The 20,165-nt window shown below is 35.0% G+C and overlaps 1 protein-coding gene across 6 annotated transcripts in view; it reads right to left on the reverse strand.

The window, feature by feature from the left end:
- Positions 1-20,165, reverse strand: part of GOLGB1 (golgin B1) — a 64,593-nt gene that overhangs the window by 37,057 nt on the left and 7,371 nt on the right. For 2 of the 6 annotated variants that reach the window (XM_068982591.1, XM_068982582.1), the window contains exons 6-11: positions 19,024-19,146; positions 17,798-17,911; positions 15,777-16,179; positions 14,608-14,723; positions 3,442-3,556; positions 804-877 (exon numbers count right to left, since the gene is read on the reverse strand). In XM_068982591.1, the coding sequence (XP_068838692.1) occupies positions 804-877; positions 3,442-3,556; positions 14,608-14,723; positions 15,777-16,179; positions 17,798-17,911; positions 19,024-19,146 (945 nt within the window). The remainder of the gene's footprint in view (positions 1-803; positions 878-3,441; positions 3,557-14,607; positions 14,724-15,776; positions 16,180-17,797; positions 17,912-19,023; positions 19,147-20,165) is intronic. The other 4 variants (XM_068982615.1, XM_068982624.1, XM_068982599.1 and 1 more) reach the window with 3 other exon arrangements.

Below are 20,165 nucleotides of genomic sequence, written 5' to 3' on the forward strand. Positions count from 1 at the left end.
CCAATTCCTTAAAATAAACCCTGTTTATATATATTTCACTTCCTATTAATTCTGTTTCTCTAGAGAACTCTAATACAATAAGTAAGCAGACACTATTGTAAAGAAGTTAAATTATTCCTCAAGGCCATTTATGAGTCTATCACTCACTTCTTTTCTTTTTTTTTCTGGCCATGCCACATGACTTGTGTGATCTCAGTTTCCCGATCAAGAATCAAACCCAGGCCCTTGGCAGTGAAACCATGGAGTCCTAACCACTGGACCACCAGGAAATTCCCTATCACTGGACTTCCTAAATGGAAGGACAATTAAACACAATACAGCCAACAATCATCTTAAATTAGCAGAATATTGAGCAATCACACATTTCTTATAATGATTTTCAGGTTATAAAAATCACCATTCTCTAAGGATGCCTTTTGAATATAATCCTAAGTGAAACTGTGCCAAATGAGAAGGGGGTGGTGGGGAGAGACTGGAGATTTTTACCTAATTTCTTTACTGAAAAACTTTTCTGAGGTGGGCAAAGAAGTTGAGATAAATGATAACCCAGCATGCAAAATAGGCTATCAAATCCCAAATAAATGCTACTGTACTTGCATTGGTTCAGGACAAATAAAATGTCCAAATATTTATAAACAAATGAGAGTAAATGAGAAATAATAACCATTACGACTCTCTTAAATCTCATTTTCTAGGTAATGTAATTCTCTGTCGACATTAGAAAACTATACAAAAGCTTAGGCTTGAAACCACCTCCCCTGATCGAGCTCATATTCTCATTATTTTAAGAATGCATCACTTACCTCATGGACTTCTCTGTCTACCTCTCCAGTTCTCTTCTGAGACTCCAGGAGAGTAATCTGAGAGGATAGTTTTTCTGAAAGTCACAAAATAAATAGCCTTACAAGGTAAATGTAGAAGTGTTTGAAAAAAAAACCAAACAGAGGTATGATTGCGTGTGAGGCTATTTGAGATGCATGAAATAACCAACAGGAAAGAACAGACTAGTTTGGGGGAGATAAAACAACTTATTTTATTAAAATAAAGAAGTGGCAAAAGATGATGAAAAGATGAGATATAAGATAGAAGGGTAGTGGGTGTTAATGATTAACCTGAGTGAAGTATAATAAATAGTGGAAGGCTTTAAAGGGGGGAAAAAATAAAGCCAGAGCACATGACAAAAAGCAGCTATTTCTGCAGCATAATTTGGGAATTCTAGGGAAATAAATGTAAATTATCTATAACTTTTCTGTGTTCATATTATACATCATGCATTAATATAGCACTTAAAATGTCTTCTACATTCTTTCACATATGTTCATAAGGACATCAAATTTTAGCATAGAAAGGAGCTATCCAATCTTTTCAATGACCATATGAGGAAACAAAGAAATGACATGTCCTACAGCTAGTTCATATGGCTAGGATCAGAACTCAGTCTTCCGAGGTCTCCCCCATGTCTTATTACAATGTGGGTATCTAAAAACGGTAGTAGTACCTTGGAGGATAAAAATATTGAGTATTAGTAAGCCCCCAAGAAGTTTATACTCTTTCTGAGAAGCTAAGACAAGTATACGAAACAAACAAAAAAGCTCATTTTTTACACTACATCCAAGTGTTTTAATATGACCGACATGATTTGACCCTACTTATTCTACAAACTCTATACTTGCCCCCCTTTTGTTCACTCTACTTCCAAGAACACTGGCCTTGCTTCTGTCTGAAAACATATCAAGGTTTAGTCATACGTCAGGGTGTTTACCCTGCTCTTCCCTGCTTGGAATGAGATCTGCTCAGTCTCTTTTGTGTGGCTGTCCCCTTTTCATCATTCAGGTAACCAGTGATCAAAGAGGCCTACCCTGACCACTCGGACACTGCTTTCTCCTTCCCCCAGACACATGTGCAGTAGCCTGTTCTATTTTCATCCTAGTATTTATCACTCTCTGAAATTTTCTTATGTATATACATATTTATGGCCTGTCTTATCTTCTAATATGTTCGGAGCAGTATCCTCAGCAACTAGAGTAGTCCGCAGTACATAGGAAAGGCACCAGTACATAGGAAAGATATTTGCTGAATGAATAAATGAACATTCATGAAACAAAGACTGTATATAATATGTTCAGACATTTCACAAGTATTTGAGGAAGGAGCACAGTGGTAGAAACGGAAGAACAAAAGGTGAGTTTAATATTAATAGAACTTGACTCATAAAATAAGGGTAACCAGACATGAAAACTAATACAGAAAACCTCAGGGCCAGTGACCCCTGCAGTAAAGAGCAAAGAGAATGGAACTCATGTAACCTCTAAACCATAATAAGCCACATGAAAGTGACAGAGACTGCTTGCAAAACTGCAAAATAAACATCATGGATAAGGTCTCAGAGAAGTGGTTAAAGTGGGTTGAATAACAAGTTGAATTTGCAGTATTCTTTATCAGCAATGGTAGGACTAGCCTAATAAAGATATATGATCCCTATATACCTTAGCTTATAGCTAAGTGGAACGGTGAAATGGTTAAGTTGGAAATGCTGGTATAGACTTTAGGAGATGGTATATACTTTACTTGGTATTCATTCTCACTCTTAAAGCACAGTAGTCAGTTACTCCAGGATAAATTAGATAAGTGAAGCATTATTAACTACAAGTTACTAAAGCTATACGGTCCTTGTGAAGCAGGTGACAAAAGGAAAGAAGTATATCTTCATTCTTACTAACTGTTCACACACAGTTCAATAGAATAAAGCGCTAAATTTAGTTCAATCCAACAAAACTTTATTCAGCAGTCACTCATTTGCCAGGTACTATTCTAGTTCCTGGTAAAAGGTAAAGCAAAAGATGGAAAGAAAAAAAAAAAAGACCCTTGCCCTTGAAAATGAATTTTAGAAGTACAAAAATGCATTTAATCCAACTTTGGGAGATTAGGACCAACTTCTTAAAAAGTTAATGCCCTAGTTGAGGCCTGAAAGATGAGTTCAAGAATTAGCCAGGCTAAGAAAAAGGATACGGTTCTAAGCAGTATATAGCATGAGCAAAAAACAAAATGGTTTCTACCTCTAAATCTTTATTTCTACTGATCTCTGTTACCTCATCCCACAAATTTGTTACTGGAAAAGTTCTTTCTCTATTTTACCTATTTAAAAAGTCATTGTCTTATTAAGGTCCTATTTGAGCCATACATCTGAGACGATTCCTTGGCCTACTCCAAGATGAATATAATACAGATCTCCTGCAGCATTTAAAGCCCATACTGCAAAATGTTATACTTATGTAAACACTGGTATTGTGTTCAAATTGTTTAATGTGTATTAATCCTAACTTCAATAACTATTAGCTGTGCTAAGATCTTTATTATCATTGAATCTACATGTTATACATATACAGTGATAAAAGTTGTTGGTTAAGAGGTCAGAGAATTATGGTTTTCATTTATACGTACCATTCTCAGCTTTCAGCTCCTCCAGCTCTACAGAATTAAGGAGCAAGACTCCCTTTTCATTCTCTAGTTCTACCACTCTCTTCTGCAAAAAGGCAATACTCTCTTCAGTGACTGCCTAAATTGTAGAAAGACAACAAATTAATGATTCTCCAGTGCAAAACTCTCATCCTAATGTCCAGACAGCCTCTGGCATTTTTGTGTTCTAAAAGTTCTCCAGCCTTGAAAAATACTTTAAAAATAGCATCTACTTATCTGCCTAGGTAATCTTTAAAGCAAAGCTTTTCATCTGAAGATAGAAAGATGAAATCTTTCACACAAATTTCTAGTTCACTGGCTTTCGAATTTAAGATCAAAGCCTGGATTTTCCAAGTCTATTGCATACGAAAGAAAATTTTCAGAATTCAAAAAATTAAAAGCACATTATGAGTTCTGGAAAAACTTCAAGTAATCTAGTATGTGTGTAAATGGAGTCTTCAAAGGAAGAGAGAGGTCAGAAAAAATATTGGACTAATTAATGGTAGAAAAATTTCCAGACTGAAGCAAACTATAAACACAGAGATTCAAAAGGCAAATTCCAAGCACGATAAACATGAAGAAAACTATGCGAAGGCACATTATAACCAAAGTGTTCAAAACCAGTGATAAAATCCTAAAAGCAATCAGGAAATAAAAAAAAGAGACAAAGATTACAGTAGATTTCTTACTAAGAAACAAAATGCAAGAAAAAAGAGTACAGTAATAGCCTTAAAGTATCAAAAGAAAAAAACCTATCAATATAAAATTCTACAGTTAGCTTTTAGACATCTTCTAAAAACAGAGCGACAGATTTCTTCAAACATGCAAGAGCCATAAGAACCCCTTACCAGCAGACTTGTGTGCTCAAGAGAGTACACACACACATTAAAGGAAGTCCTTTGGGCAGAAGGAAAATGACACAAGATGGAAATAAGAAACTACACCAGAGTTTGGCAAGGTTTAGAGCCTTCTATCTGTTTTTGAAAATAAAGTTATGGCCTGAAAGCCTAAAATATTTATCATTTGACTCTTTACAGAGACTGCCAATTCTGGATCTACCCTAAAGAAAAGCACCAGAAATGGTAACTGCAATGGTAATTAAATTTTTTTTCTTATCATCTGAATCTCCTGAAAGATAACTGACTAAACAAAAATAAAAATTTTTCTTTATAACATATTATATTTTTGTGTTTTTTGTTTATGACATATGTATAAGTTAAATAATAACTAAGTCCCAAGAATGAAGAAATACAAGTATACAATTGTAAGGTTACTATTCTACACATGAAGCAGCACAATATTCTATGCAGGTTAACTATGATTAAAATGCAACTATAATCCCTAATGGGTTTCCCAGGTTATAAAGAACCTGCCTGCCAATGCAGGTAGACATAAGAGATGTGGGTTCGATCCTTGGGTTGGAAAGATCCCCTGGAGGAGGTCATAGCAATCCACTCTAGTATTCCTGTCTAGAGAATCCCACAGACAGAGGAGCCTGGAGGGCTACAGACTACAGGGTCACAAAGAGTTGGACATGACTGAAGCGACTAAGCAACAGCAGCATAATCCCTAATGCAGTCACTATTATAACAAAATAAAGAATTATAGCTAATAAGCTGAAAAGTGAGAAAAACAGAATCGTAAAAAATATTCAATCAATTTTTTTAAAGGAAGGAAAAGTAAAGAAAAGGCAAAAAGTTGGAAAAATGGAAAACAAATAGCAAGGTGAGAGACTTAAAACGGTATCAACGGCAACATTAAAGAAAATGGTCTGAACACTCCAAGTAAACAGCAGAGATTGACAGATTGGATAAGAAGTAGATTCAAATTCTATGCTTCATATAGGCTTTAAATATAAAGACAAAAATAATCTAAAGAGTGAAAAAAGATACGCCATGCTAATATTACTCAAAAAAGTAGAATAACTATATTAATATCAGACAAAAGTACAATTCGCAGCAAAGAATGTTACCAAGGATAAAGAATATCATTTCATAATATCAATGGGTCACTTGATAATCAAGAAGACATAAACATCCTAAATGTTTAAGCCCCCAATAACACAGCTTGAAAATATATGATGCAAAAACTGATAGAACTGTAAATAAATCCACAACTATGAGATTTCAATACTCCTTTCAATAATTGAGAGAACAAACAGGCAGAGAAGCAGCAAAGATATAGTATACTTGAATAACACTATTGACTAATTTCACATGATCGACATTTATAAAACATTCAAGCCAACAACAGCAGACTATTTTCAAGTACATATGCAGCATCAACCAAAATAAACAATATTCTGGGCCATAAAACAAGTCTCAATCAATTTTAAGAGTCAAGTCATATAAAGTATGTGCTCTGACCACAACAGAATTAAAATAAAAATCAATAACAGAAAGACTTCTAGATGTATCACCCCCAAATATTTAGAAACTAAGTAACCCAGCGGGCAAAGAAGAAATTAAAAGGGAAATTAGTATCTTTAACTGAGTGAAAATGAAAATACAACCAAATTTGTGGGATGCTACTTAAGTAGATTTTAGGGGGGAATTTTTAATGCAAAATGCTTATATTAGAAATAAGAAAGGTCTCAAAGTAATGGCCTTGGCTTTCGCCTTAAGAAGCTAAGAAATGAGGAAATCAAGTCTAAAGTAAACAGAAGAAAGGAAATAAGGAAGATCAAAGCAGAAATCAATAAAATAGAAAACAGAGAACAAGACAGAATCAATGAAGTTAAGGCTGGTTTTGAGATTACTAAAAATTAATAAACCTCTGGACCGTCTTACCTGCATAAGAAAGAAAACACAAATTACCAATATCAGAAATGGAAGAGGTAAGGTCACTACAGATTCTATACATGTTAAAAGAATAATTAGAGACTATTATGAATAACTTTTTGCCTATAAATTTGATACTTTATATGGACAAATCTCCTAAAAGATATTAAAATACCAAAGCTCACTCCAGAACAAATAGATTACCTAAATAGCCAAATAGTTATGAAACAAACAGAATCTATACAGACAAATGCTTCCACAAAGAAAACTTCAAGACTAGACAGCTTCACTGATGAATTTTCACAAAACATTTAAGGAAAATATAATACCAAGTCTATACAAAATCATTCCAAAGAAGTGAAAAGGAAAGAATACTTCTCAATTTATTCTAAAAGATATTACAGAAAATCACAGACAGACAAATATTCATCATAAACACAGATGTAAAACTTTAAAGCAAAATTTTAGCAACTGAACCCAAGAAAGCATAAGGATAATACATAACTACCAGGTGAGATTTTCCCCAGAACTCTCATACACTGCTGATAGGAATAGAAAATGGTAATACCACTTTGGAAAACTGTCTGGCAATGTCTGTCTTAAAATCTCTCATATGATACAGACACTTCACTTTTAGGTATTTACTGAGAGTAAAGAAAGCACAGGTCCAAACAAAGATTTGTAAAAGAATATCCATAGAAGCTTTACTTGTAACAGTCAATAATCCAAATCTGCCCATCAACAAGTAAACAGATAACCAAACTGTGCTATGTACAATATTCTCAACAATATAAAGGAATGAACTCTTGCTGCATACAATAGGATAAATACCAGAATAAGTATGCTAAGTGAGAGGAGTCAAGAAAAAAAAGCACATACAATTTATTAAAAATTCTAAAAAATACAAACTATAATGACAGAAAGAAGATCAGTGGTTACTTGATTGGGGGGAGATGTGAGAGAAAAATTAAAAGGGATCAGGAGAAACTTTGGGGGTGATGAATATGTTCATTTTATTAATAGTGGTGATGGCTTCATGCATACATCAACACTTATTAAGTTGTACACTTTAAAAGTATGCAGATTATCATATGTTAATTATATCTATAATATAGCTATTTAAAAGGAAAGTAAGTCAATATGTAAGTAAAAATAAAATTCAAAAAACTTTAAATTACCAAATAGAAGACAGGAATAGAAAACAGAAGGAAAAAAAACCCAAGATGGCATAAATGAAAGACAAATCATTCATATCAGTAATTATACTGAATCAACTCAACACTCCAATGACAAAGCAAAGCTTATGGGAAGAAGTAAACAAGCAAAACTTAACTATATATTATATGCTGAGGATGAGAGGGTTGGAAGGTAACCTGATGACTGAGATGAGATGCTAGACTTCTGGTGTTAAAGATGGAAGAACAACCAGGAACCATGGGGTGTAAGGAATACAGCTCTAGCCACTGGAAAAAGTGAGTACATTAATTCTTCCCTAAAGCCTCCTTTGCAGCCCAACCAACATTGTGATTTCTGGCCAGTGAAATTGATTTTGGATTTCCTATCTCTCGAACTTGAGGAATCTCATAACCTTCTGTTTAGAAGAAGAAATAACCATTTCTTCTGAAGAAATAGAATCATTCCAATCAAGAAATAGAAATCAAAATACCAGCCAAGCCACAAGAGAAGGGCATGTGACTTTGTCAGCCAACTCAAGTCATCCTACTCCTGGCTCCAGAATTGAGTTGAAAAAGCCTCCAGATAGTTTCCCCCATAGAAGGCTCCAGACTTTGCAGAGAAAATAGCCATCTCCATCATTCATTCCCTCTCCAAATCTCTGAAACACAGAATTGAAAAGAAATCCAGAATTTGATGCCTCCTTTGTTCTTTCTCTGGAATCCTTGGCCATTCCAGATCTTCCAAGGACTTCCATTACTATGTTGAATTACTATGTTGAAGAGTAGCGCTAAGAGTAGGCACCTTTGTCTTGTTCCTGATCTAAGAGGAAAATCTTTCAGCCTTTCACCATTGAACCTGATTGTTAGCTCTGGACTTGTCATATATGGCCTTTATTACATTGAGATACATTTGTCTATGTTTAACTTGTTAAGAACTTATTCAGAACAGATATTAAATTTAGTCAAATGTTAAAAAAATTGGTCTAGTTTTAACAACTAGACAAAAATCAGTCAAAACAAAGATAACCTAAATAATACTATGATTTAAGTGATGTTTATGCAATATTATATTGTATAGCTTCCCTGGTAGCTCCGATGGTAAAGAATCTGCCTGCAATGCAGGAGACTCAGCATCAATCTTTAGGTCGAGAAGATCCCCAGAAGGGAATGGCAACCCATTCCAGTGTTCTTGCCTGGAAAATCCCATGAACAGAGGAGCCTGGCAGGCTTCAGTCCATGGGATTGCAAAGAGTCAGACACAACTGAAGTGACTTGGAACACATACAAACATACACAAGCTATATTCACCAAGACAGACCATATGCTGTGTCATAAAACAAGTCTCTACAAATTTCAAAGAACTGAAATAATATAGAACATGTTATCTGATCATAATGAAATTAAATTAGAAAGCAATAATAATAAGATATCTAAAAATAAAACTAAATATGTGGATAATTAAACAACACATTTCTAAATAATCCATGATCAAAGATGAAATCAAAAGAATTCGAAAATGCTTCAAAAACTGAATGATAAAAACACAACATATCAAACCATGTGCTTAAAAGGGAACTGTATCCTTTAAATGTTTAAATGACAAAAGATCTGAAGTGTTTGATATAAAGTTATACCTTAAGAAGGTAGAAAAAGAAAAGTAAAACCAAATAAACAGAAAGAAATACCATGGATCAAAAAACAATAAAAGTGAAAACAGACCAGTAACAAAGAAAATTAACAAGGTTAAAAGTTGGTTCTTTTAAAATATTTTTTAAGTCAATTTCTAGTTTAGTCTGATCAAGAAAATGAAGCACAAATCAAACAGTAGAAATTTGCAATTAGAAGATGAACAAGTTTTGAAGATCTAATGCCCAGCATTCTGATTATAATTAACAATAGTGTATTATACATTTCAAAGTTGCTAAGAGACTAGATCTTAAATGTTCTCACCACAGAAAGGAACTGATAATTATGTATCATGGTGGAGGTATTCACTAATGCTATTGTGGTAACTCTGTTGAAAGATATACATGTATCAAATCAACAAGTTGGATACCTTAAATTTCTACAATGTTATATGTTAATTATATCTTAATCTAAAAAAACAGTAATAGGGATTGGGGTAGAGGTGGGTATCACTACAGAGGGTATACAAGCATTAAAAAGATAAAAAGAGACTATTGCAACCAACATTATAACAAAAATTTGACATCTTCAATGAAATGGACAAAACAAAACAAAAATCCAACTGGTACGAGATGAAAAAGAAAATCTTAGTAGTCTCATATCTGCAGAAGAAATTCATTGTCAACTCCAGACCCAGATGGTTTCAATGGTGAATTCTTTCAAACTCTTGAGAAATAATACCAATTTTACAAAAACTCCCAGAAAATAGAACGGAATACTTGCCAACTTGTGTTTCTGATGCCATATTAATTCTAATATCAAAATCTGACAAAGCACTACAAAACAGAGGAAAACATTCATGACTAAAACCCTTTATAAATACAAATAGAAAAGTATTAAATCAAATTCAGTAATAAATAAAAAGTGTAATATTTTATGACCAAGTCAGGTTTATCCTAACAATACAAGGTTGGTTTAATGTTCAAAAATTAAAGTACTATACCACATTAACAGAATAAAGAAGAAAACCCATGTGGTCATTTCAGTAAGTGCAGATAAGGCATTTGGCAAAATCTAATACCAATTCTTACCAAACTAGGAATTGAGGGGAACAACATCAATCTGATAAAGAACATTCATGTAAGACTTAAGGCTAGCACCACAGCTGATGGTTAAGATATGGGATACTTTCCCCTAAGATCAAGAAAAATGCCGAAGGCCCAATATTACCACTTTTATTAAACAACGTTGTGAATGTCCTAGCCTTTGAATGAAAAAGAAATAAAGGCATAAAGATTAAAAAGGAGTAAACTTGTCTTAATTTGCAGATGACATGACTGTTTATGCAGGAAATCCTAAGGAATCTACAAAGAGTCCAGAGCTAATACAATATATATCAAGTTCACATAAGCAAAATTCAATTGCATACGTACATACAAGCAACAAACAATTGGAAATGAAAAGAGAATAAATTCCATCTACAAAAGCATTAAAAAATATGAACTATTTCAGAATAAATTCTAAAACATGCATAACTCCTCCAAACCAGTGCTGAGAGACATTAAAGATGCTCAATAGCATACATTATTAGGGAAATGCAAATCAAAACTACAATGAGGTATCATCTCACAGTGGTCAGAATGGCAATCATCAAAGTCTACAAACAATATATGCTGGAGAGGGTGCAGAGAGAAGGAAACCCCACTTATATTGTTGGTGGGAATGCAAATTGATACAGCCACTATGGAGAACAGTACGGGAGATTCCTTAAAAAACTAGGAATAAAACTACCAGCTGCTGCTGCTGCTAAGTCGCATCAGTCGTGTCTGACTCTGTGCGACCCCACAGACGGCAGCCCACCAGGCTCCCCCATCCCTGGGATTCTCCAGGCAAGAACACTGGAGTGGGTTGCCATTTCCTTCTCCAATGCATGAAAGTGAAAAGTGAAAGGGAAGCTGCTCAGTCATGTCCGACTCTTCGCAACCCCATTGACTGCAGCCTACCAGGCTCCTCTGTCCATGGGATTTTCCAGGCAAGAGTACTGGACTGGGATGCCACTGCAGATGACCCAGCAATCCCATGACTGAGACTATATTCTGAGGAAACCATAACTAAAAAAGACACATACCCCTATGTTCATAGCAGTACTATTTACAATAGCTAGGACATGAAAGCAACCTAGATGTCCATAGACAGATGAATGGATAAGGAAGTTGTGGTACATATACACAATGGAATATTAGTCTGCTATAAAAAGGAACACATTTGAATCAGTTCTAATGAGGTGGATGAACCTAGAGCCTATTATAAAGAGTGCAGAAAGTCAAAGAAAAAGACAATATTGTATATTAACACAAATATACAGAATCTAGAAGGACAGTACTGATAAGCCTACTTGCAGGGCAGCAAAGGAGACACACACATCTAGAACAGACTTTTGGACACAGTGGAGGAAGGAGAGGGTGGCATGATTTGAGAGAACAGCATTGAAACATACACATCACCATACGTAAAGCAGCCAGTGGGAGTCTGCTGTATGATGCAGGGAACCCAAAGCCAGCGTTCTGTGAAAACCTAGAGGGGTGGGAAGGGCAGAGAGGTGGGAGAGGGCTATAAAAGGGAGGGAACGTATGTATACCTACGGCTGATTAATGTTGATGTATGGCAAAAACAATCACAATATTGTAATTATTCTACAATTAAAAATAAAATTTAAATTAAAAAAAAATAAAGATCTTAGTAAGTGAAGAGAGATACTATACTCCTGGATTGAAGAGTTCAGTACTATTAAGATGTCAATTCTCCCTAAACTGATCTATAGATTCGACACAATGCTAATTCAAAATCCCATCCAGTTGTTTTTTTTTTTTTTCCCAAATAGAATTTGAGAAAGTTGACTGTATAATTTCTGTGGAAATGTAAAGAACCTGGAATAATCAAAGCAATCTTAAAAAGAAGAACAAAGTCAGAGGATTTATACTACTTGATTTAAAATTACAGTAATGAAAACAATGTGATACAGGCATAAGAAATGACAGATCAATAGAACAGAAAGCTCATAAATTTGCTTTCAACAAAGTTACCAAAGCAATCTAATGAAGAAAGGAAAGTATTTCTAAGAAATGGTACTGAAACAACTGGATATCCATATAGGGAAAAAAAAAAACAAACCTTGATTCTTTATCTTACACCACATACAAAACTTTATTGAGGTTCAGAGACTTAACTCTGAAAGCTAGAACTATATGGCTTGTGGAAGAAAATATAAGAGAGTATGTTCATAACTTACAGTTAAGCAGAGATTTCAGAGACAGGACACAGAAAATTATAACCAGAAAAAAAAACTGATAAATAATAGACTTTATCAAAATTGCAAATGACTGTTAATTAAAGGACATCATGAAGAAAATAAGTAAGAAGCAAGCCACAGCATGGGAGAAAATATTCACCAAATATGCCTGATAATAAATTGGCATTTAGGGTGCATAAAGAATTACTACAATTTGACAAATAGGTAAAAAAATCTCAACTTTCAAAATGAGGAAATAACTTGAAAAGATACTTCACCAAAACAAGAAATACAAATGTCCAAGAATTTCAGAAAAACATGTTCAACGTCATTTGTCATCAGGGAAAAGCAAATTGAAATTCCAACAACCTACCAATACATACCCATTAGAATGACTAAAATTTTTAAACTGACAATACAAAATCTTAGAGAAGACGTAGAGCCACTGGAACTCTCATTTATATTAGGCAAGAAGGTGCTCAGTGGTAAAGAATTCACCTGCCAATGCAGGAGACATGAGTTCGATTCCTAGGTTGGGAAGATCCCCTGGAAGAAGAACCACCAAACTACACCAGCATTCTTGCTGGGAAAAATCCCATGGACAGAAGAGCCTAGCTGAGCAGGCTACAGTCCATGGGATCGCAGAGTCGGACACAACTGAGCACACACATAAATATTATAATCACTTTGGCAAAAGATCCAGTATTTCCCTATAGAGCTAAATGCATTCTTACTCTATGGCCTAGAGCTTCCTCAACTAGCACTTGACAAAGATGAGTGAAAACATATGTCCACACAAATACTTGTACAAGAATGTCCACAGCAGCTTAATTCATAACAGCCAAAGCATAAAAAACCCAAGTATCTATCAAAAGGAAATTATAGCACAATCATGCAAAAAGAAAATGCTACGTTCATAAAATGAAGTACTTCTCCGCAAAGAATCAATTATGATATATGCAATAACATAAATAATCTCAAAATATGCTGAGTGAAAGAAGCATTATACAAAAGAATACAGATGTGATTACATTAATAGGCTATAAAACATGGAAAATTAATCTAAGGTGAAAAAATAGAACACTGGTTCGTCTGGAGGAGAGTAATGGGGTTGACTGCAAAAGGGTACTATGTAAGGTGATATATCTTGATAGGGAGTTGAGTAATGCATTTGATAAAGCTCAATGAATGGCACATTTAATACTTGTACATTTTGTGTTTTGTAAATCATGCTTCAAAGAAAAAGAACTATACATAAATATTAAAATCTACTCAATGGTATGCGTGCTGAAATATTTAGAGAAAAATATACTGATATCTACAACTTACTCTGAAACATAAAAAATTCAGATGGAATTGGTAGATGAATAAATGGATAGACATATGATAATGCAAATATAGTAAATATTGATAAAATCTATGTGGTAGGTATGCAAGTGTTCACTATAAAATTCTTTGAATTTTTTAGAGTTGCTGAAAAATGTCTTAACAAAACATAAGAGCAAAGAGTTGAGTGAGAATGGGAGAACAGAAGAGACTGGAAAGCCTAGATGGCAAAAACCAGGAAACAAACATTTTTGTCAGTGTAAAGTATTACCCAGGGACTGTGGTACTCCGCTGACCAATGTATCTGTCAGTTTGTAAGGGTATAATCTTATAATGGAGATGAATTAATCTAGTTATCCCAGGTTGACACTAGCTAACCTAACTCATCAAACTAACTTTTCTTGTTCTGATATTCAAGTTTAATAAGCAGCTTCTGGCAATTAAAACATAGCTTCCCAGGGATTTTTATAGAAGGCAGAGAGAATATACTGGCCAATTATTAGGCAATTAAACTTTTTAACATTAGCTGATTAATGTGAGCATTATGATTTTTACAATAGACTTAAGTTTGGTTGGACTACATCGTATACTGAACACCTGATCAAATCTCAGCCAACCAAAAGCAAAATTGTACTCCTGACTGGGAAAACTGATTATAAGATTAAAATTAATGACTTATCTCTAAAACAACACATTAAGACTTTAAAATTAGAAAATCTTCTGAGGTCATGGTGTTCACTATCTATTTTTTCCTCATTATTCATTCTTGGGACACTTTTCAGGATTCCTTTCAAATGGAACTGCCTCAAAAAAAAAAAAAAAAAGGATTTTATCAGGCAGAAAAGACAGAAGGCTTATACTGCTTTCTGGAATTTCTAAATTCTATTAGAACACCCAAGTACACATACAGCAAAGACAAACAGATCTTATTCATAAGAAGTACACATGTAATTACCTGTGTGCCCTCATGAGAAACATCTGGCAAACAAGTCTGAGATGCTGTTTCATGTTTTAGCAATGGTGGCTTATTTAGAAATTGGTTAATTTCTTCAGATTTTTGCTGGAGTTGATCTACGGAAAAGAAAATAAGTAGACTGAAATGATCTTTGGCTTACATCCCAAACTTAATGAGTTATTATCTTCCAGGGGCAGACCATATGCTATGTTGTTTATTCTGGTTCAATTTTCTTAATTAAAATACAATACCAGCATATTTTATGTGACAACATTTTTATAAACTGTTTAATTACTCTCAGGGACCAGAGGACAGCTCAGTAAGCCTCCTTCATAGGCAAAATAAAACATGCCTAGGTATATTTTTTAAAAGTCATTTTTCCTTTCCCCCTTGAAAATGTCCTACATGTTTTTTATTTTCTTCAGTCTCCACATAAGCATTAAAAATCCTACTGAGATTCTATCACACAGTTTTGAACATCAGCATGGTTCAGTTAAGAGAACAGCATGCTCAGGTAACACACTGTCCCCATATAATGCCCTGCAAAGCTTTTTGGTTAATGTTCAGCTTTCTTCAACACAGATCTTCAATTTAATGCTTTCTAAAATCTTTCCTGTATGCCAATCTATTAGAATTAAATTAAATCAGAGTCATGTATTATTAATACTTTAATAATAACATATTTTTAAAATAAGTTTTCCTTAAATCTCCTAAAAGGATAAAAATTTTATTTAAAAAGAAATTTTCACCTATAAGAAGAGCATTCAGATCCATCTTTAGAAGTAAGGCTGACTCTATATAATTTAGTCTCCCTACCTCTGCAACTAGATTTGGCTTGAGTTTTTCATAAATTAATCCAAATCCTACTCATTTCAGTTAATGAACCCTTTAGACCACAGTCATGCTTCACATAGCATACTTTAAAATTTGCACATCACTATCAATAGTTTTTAGTACTATAATGATAATTATAATATTAAGTCAGACTATAACTTCAGTTAGAGATGGGAGAAATGCAACAAAGGGTTCAGAAGAGACATCTTTCTTAACCCTTCTATAGATTCCTTGGTTTAACAGGCAAATGATGTCATTAAGAGATATCTGAAATTTTAAAAGAGGAGCTCCTGAGGTGCTACACAAGTGGGCTTCAAAAGCACTCAGATACTGACCTTCCAGCTGCTGAATGACCTGGGCTGAATGAGCTGCCTGTTCATTTTTATCTTGGAGAAGTTTTGAATTTTGATCCTTGAGAGCATCACAGGCAGAGTGCAGCTCTTGCTCAGATTTTTGAAGGCTCAAAATTTGAGAGGTCTTCTCTTCCATTTCTGCATTGTGCTCCTGTTCCAAAGCACTGTGCCGGGACTGCAGTTCAGCCTGGGCTTGGCCTGCTTGTTCAAGCTGTTCCAGAAGATGATGCATTTCTTCTTGCAGGTTATGGAAAGACAGTTTTCTCTCTGCCACTTCTAGTTCCATCTTCTCTATCAAAACCTTGGACTCCTGTCTTTCTGTTTCTATAGTGTTCCTTAAAGTGCTCAGCTCAGCTTCCATCTGTTGTAATTGCTGAGAGAGAATCTAAGAAAAAAAAAATAAGCCTCATGAACCATAAATTCATTCTTGCATTTCAATAAGCATAGTGAAGAGCCCTTTCTAGGTGAAGCCTGGGCCTAGACACTCAGGATCAAACTTCCAATTGCACAAAGGTCCTCTTTTTGCTTCTTGATACTTTTGACAATAGTGTGTATATATACAGTGTCATTATTTTTTCACTTACATGTCTCCCAATACAAAATTAGTTCAATAAGTGAATGGACTGTGCCTGTTTTATCCTCATTGTTCTCCAGCATCTAGCATAATATATGGCATACTATTTATACTGAGTACCTGGTACTCAATAAATACTGAATAAATGAATGAATAAATGGATCCAGTCCCTGCCCTCAAGGAACTCAGCGTTTAGTGGGAGCATCACACTTAAACAGATCAGTATAATACAAAACATTAGAGGCCAAAAGAGATACTTACAAGGTATTAAAAGAAGGGAAATTTACCATAAAGTCAAACATATGTAAATATTTCTACAGTACCTATCTAGTAAGTAGCACAACTGGGATTTGAATCTGACTGTGTGATGACAGCCAGAGAGGGGACTCAGGGTCAGGGTTTGTTAGGACTGGAGATATGAGAACATGTTTCTGTGCAAGAAAGACAGTCGTTCTCAAGGAGAGCTGAAAAGAAAGGAGATTACTTTCTTCAGCAGCATGCAGGACAAGCACAGAATATGGACTTTCAGAGGAAAATAACACATTCTTAAGAAACTAGGATCCTAGACCTAAAATCACAAAGGAAAAGGGCAACAAGATTTGAAATATAAGTTTCATGAGGGAAAGAACTGTATACATTTTGCTCATCATAGTATCACCACAGTGGAAACAGTGTCAAACTTTATTTTTGGGGGCTCTAAAATCACTGCAGATGGTGACTGCAGCCATGAAATTAAAAGACGCTTACTCCTTGGAAGGAAAGTTATGACCAACCTAGATAGCATATTCAAAAGCAGACATTACTTTGCCAACGAAGGTCCATCTAGTCAAGGCTATGGTTTTTCCAGTGGTCATGTATGGATGTGAGAGTTGGACTGTGAAGAAGGCTGAGCGCCAAAGAATTTATGCATTCGAACTGTGGTGTTGGAGAAGACTCCTGAGAGTCCCTTGGACTGCAAGGAGATCCAACCAGTCCATTCTAAAGGAGATCAGCCCTGGGTGTTCTTTGGAAGGAATGATGCTAAAGCTGAAACTCCACTACTTTGGCCACCTCATGTGAAGAGTTGACTCATTGGAAAAGACTGATGCTGGGAGGGATTGGGGGCAGGAGGAGAAGGGGACAACAGAGGATGAGATGGCTGGATGGCATCACCAACTTGATGGACGTGAGTCTGAGTGAACTCCGGGAAATGGTGATGGACAGGGAGGCCTGGCGTGCTGTGATTCATGGGGTCGCAGAGTCAGACACGACTGAGCGACTAAACTGAACTGAGTATCACCACCACTTAAGCACAGGGAATCTGTTGATAGAATGAATAAATAGCATCAATTCTCTAAAGGCTTCTAATAGGATTTTATGCCTGCTCCCTGGCAAACTAAATTGGAAATGAATGCTTCTGAGGCAGGCAACAGAGATCACAAGGCAGTACCTGGTTTCTCTGTTCAGCAGTGGTCAGCTCCTGCTGCAGCAGGTCCACAACCTGAGTGCGGCCCAACAAGGCTTCTTCATGCTCCTCAAGTTTCCTCTGCAGCATCCTTAATTTCTGAGAAGGAAACATTCAGATACAATGTGCTAACACATGAGCATCATTACCTGATTACTTTCAAAATGTCAGGGAGACTTGTATCCTAAGATTTTTGGATGTTAGGGATGACAGGTTAAAGAGTCAGACATTGCCATTCTCCTCAACCAGCAGCAACAAAGAATCTCCAAAATGTCTTCTCCAGAGCACCAACAACAACCAAACTGACACAAGCAAGTCCCTAAATTAGGGAGCCTTTTTAATAATTAGATATTTATTACACGCATCCACTTTTAAAATTATATAGTCAAGATCCTGTATCTAAATAATGTAGGTACACATATATCCTACTCACCTAAGAGAACATTCTCTACAGGCAAGAACCATTTCTCTTCTAGTTTCATGCATGAGACATGCACTTGATAAACAGTTGTTGAATGAATAAGTCAATAATACATGTATATATTAATAATCAACTTTAAAAAGTGCTGTATTCTGAAACTTTATTTAGTGAAGTACTCTGAAGGATTGTCTAGAACATGGAAGAAGTTTTCACTCAAAATCAATTAAGTGGATCGACCATAAAAAATACCACTGGAGTGCCTCTGAGTATTACACTGCCTTACACATTAAATAGAAACAAATACTTTTGAGTTAGTAGGTGACAAACTTAAAAACAATGAAGCCAATTTTCAAAAATTACTCAATGATTTTTTTAAAAAAAAGAATGATTTAATAAAAGGCTTTAAGGTTTCAAAATCACTCCTTTTATTTTTCTTTAAATTTTCTAAAGTTTAAAACTGACTTCACTGATTTGAAGCTTTGGATCAGGTTTCTAATGTACAAAGGTAGCTACAATGAGCAAACGGAAGAGAAACCCATTTCTGACTACCACACACATTTGCCAATTAAACTCAGCTTTTGAGTATTGACAATCTGATTAGAGGGGTAAGGGAAAAGGTAAAGGAAAATAAATAATTAATATGCAACAGAAGAGAAGACCACCAAAAAGAAGGCAATTAATGAGCAAACCCACACCAAGTGAAGAGTAGTGGGCAAGGATGGAAAAGTGGCTGTGATAACTTAATTAAATGTTAACCAAAACAACATTCTACTAGGTTTTAGCAACACACCTGTTGCATCTCTGTTTCCACATCTGCCTGGGTTACTAACTGAAGAAGCTCATCTTCATGAAGACGAACCTGTGTCTCAAAACGGGCATCTTTCTCTCGGACCACCTGCTGCATGGAACTCAACTGAAGACACACACCAGAGAAACTATACAAGTTACACTCCCAGAATTATCACACAAACAAAACTCACAGACTATTCTCCAAACACAGACACTGAGAACTGATAAGACAATAGATATTTCAGATTAAATTTTGAATGTCAAAGGATGAGATTTTTGGAAGAGAGCTAGGCCTGATGGTAACTTCAAAATGTGAGAGAAAGGCTGCCATTAAATTCAGAAGTCAGCTTAAATATAAATTTTGAATAAAAACTATATTTACATGGTTAAAACAATGTTTAAATATACAAGAGGTACATTTTTAAAAGATCTAAGGAGGTTAGAATATTAAACATACAAAGTTAGATTCCTGTTAAGCCCTAGACAATTCATTGAATATCACACTTGTGGTCAAAAAATTTCAATGAAATTCTCATGCCCTATAAAACCTCAAAATAATGTTATCTTCTACTCAAGATTCTCTACAACTGGAAATACAAATTTTTCTTTCAGGTCTTATTTTCAGAGAATTGCTTCTACCAAAGAACTTGGTATATTTCCACACTGCCTCTCCAGACAGCTATTTTCAGCTGTCATTACTTGCAGGATTTTAGATCACCCTCATTTGTGACTGAATGAAATGGAAATAAACTGACTGGTTGTGAGTTGCTCAGTATCAGTGTTTTCGTTTCGTTCTTAGGTTTTGTGTGTGTGTGTGTGTGTGTCTGTGTGTGCACATGCTTATTTACTTCTTTAAGATCTGTGGCTGAGCATGCCAACCAGCTCTTCACTTGCCCATTTTGCACTGGTCCTTCAATCACTGTTGATTGTTCGATTTGTGACACTTTGAACCAAACTTGGCTCTCCTTCTAAGGCAGGAAGAAAAAAAATCTTAATGATATGGTTTTTTTTTCCCTCTACTGTATCTTTTATTTATTTTTTAATTGAAGGATAATTGCTTTACAGAATTTTGTTGGTTTCTGCCATTATCTGGATTTTGATATTACTATAAATTTGAAATCCTGTGTTTCAAATGTATAGGCA

This window comes from Capricornis sumatraensis, chromosome 1 (genome assembly GCF_032405125.1).
Source record: "Capricornis sumatraensis isolate serow.1 chromosome 1, serow.2, whole genome shotgun sequence".
Taxonomy (NCBI): domain Eukaryota; kingdom Metazoa; phylum Chordata; class Mammalia; order Artiodactyla; family Bovidae; genus Capricornis; species Capricornis sumatraensis.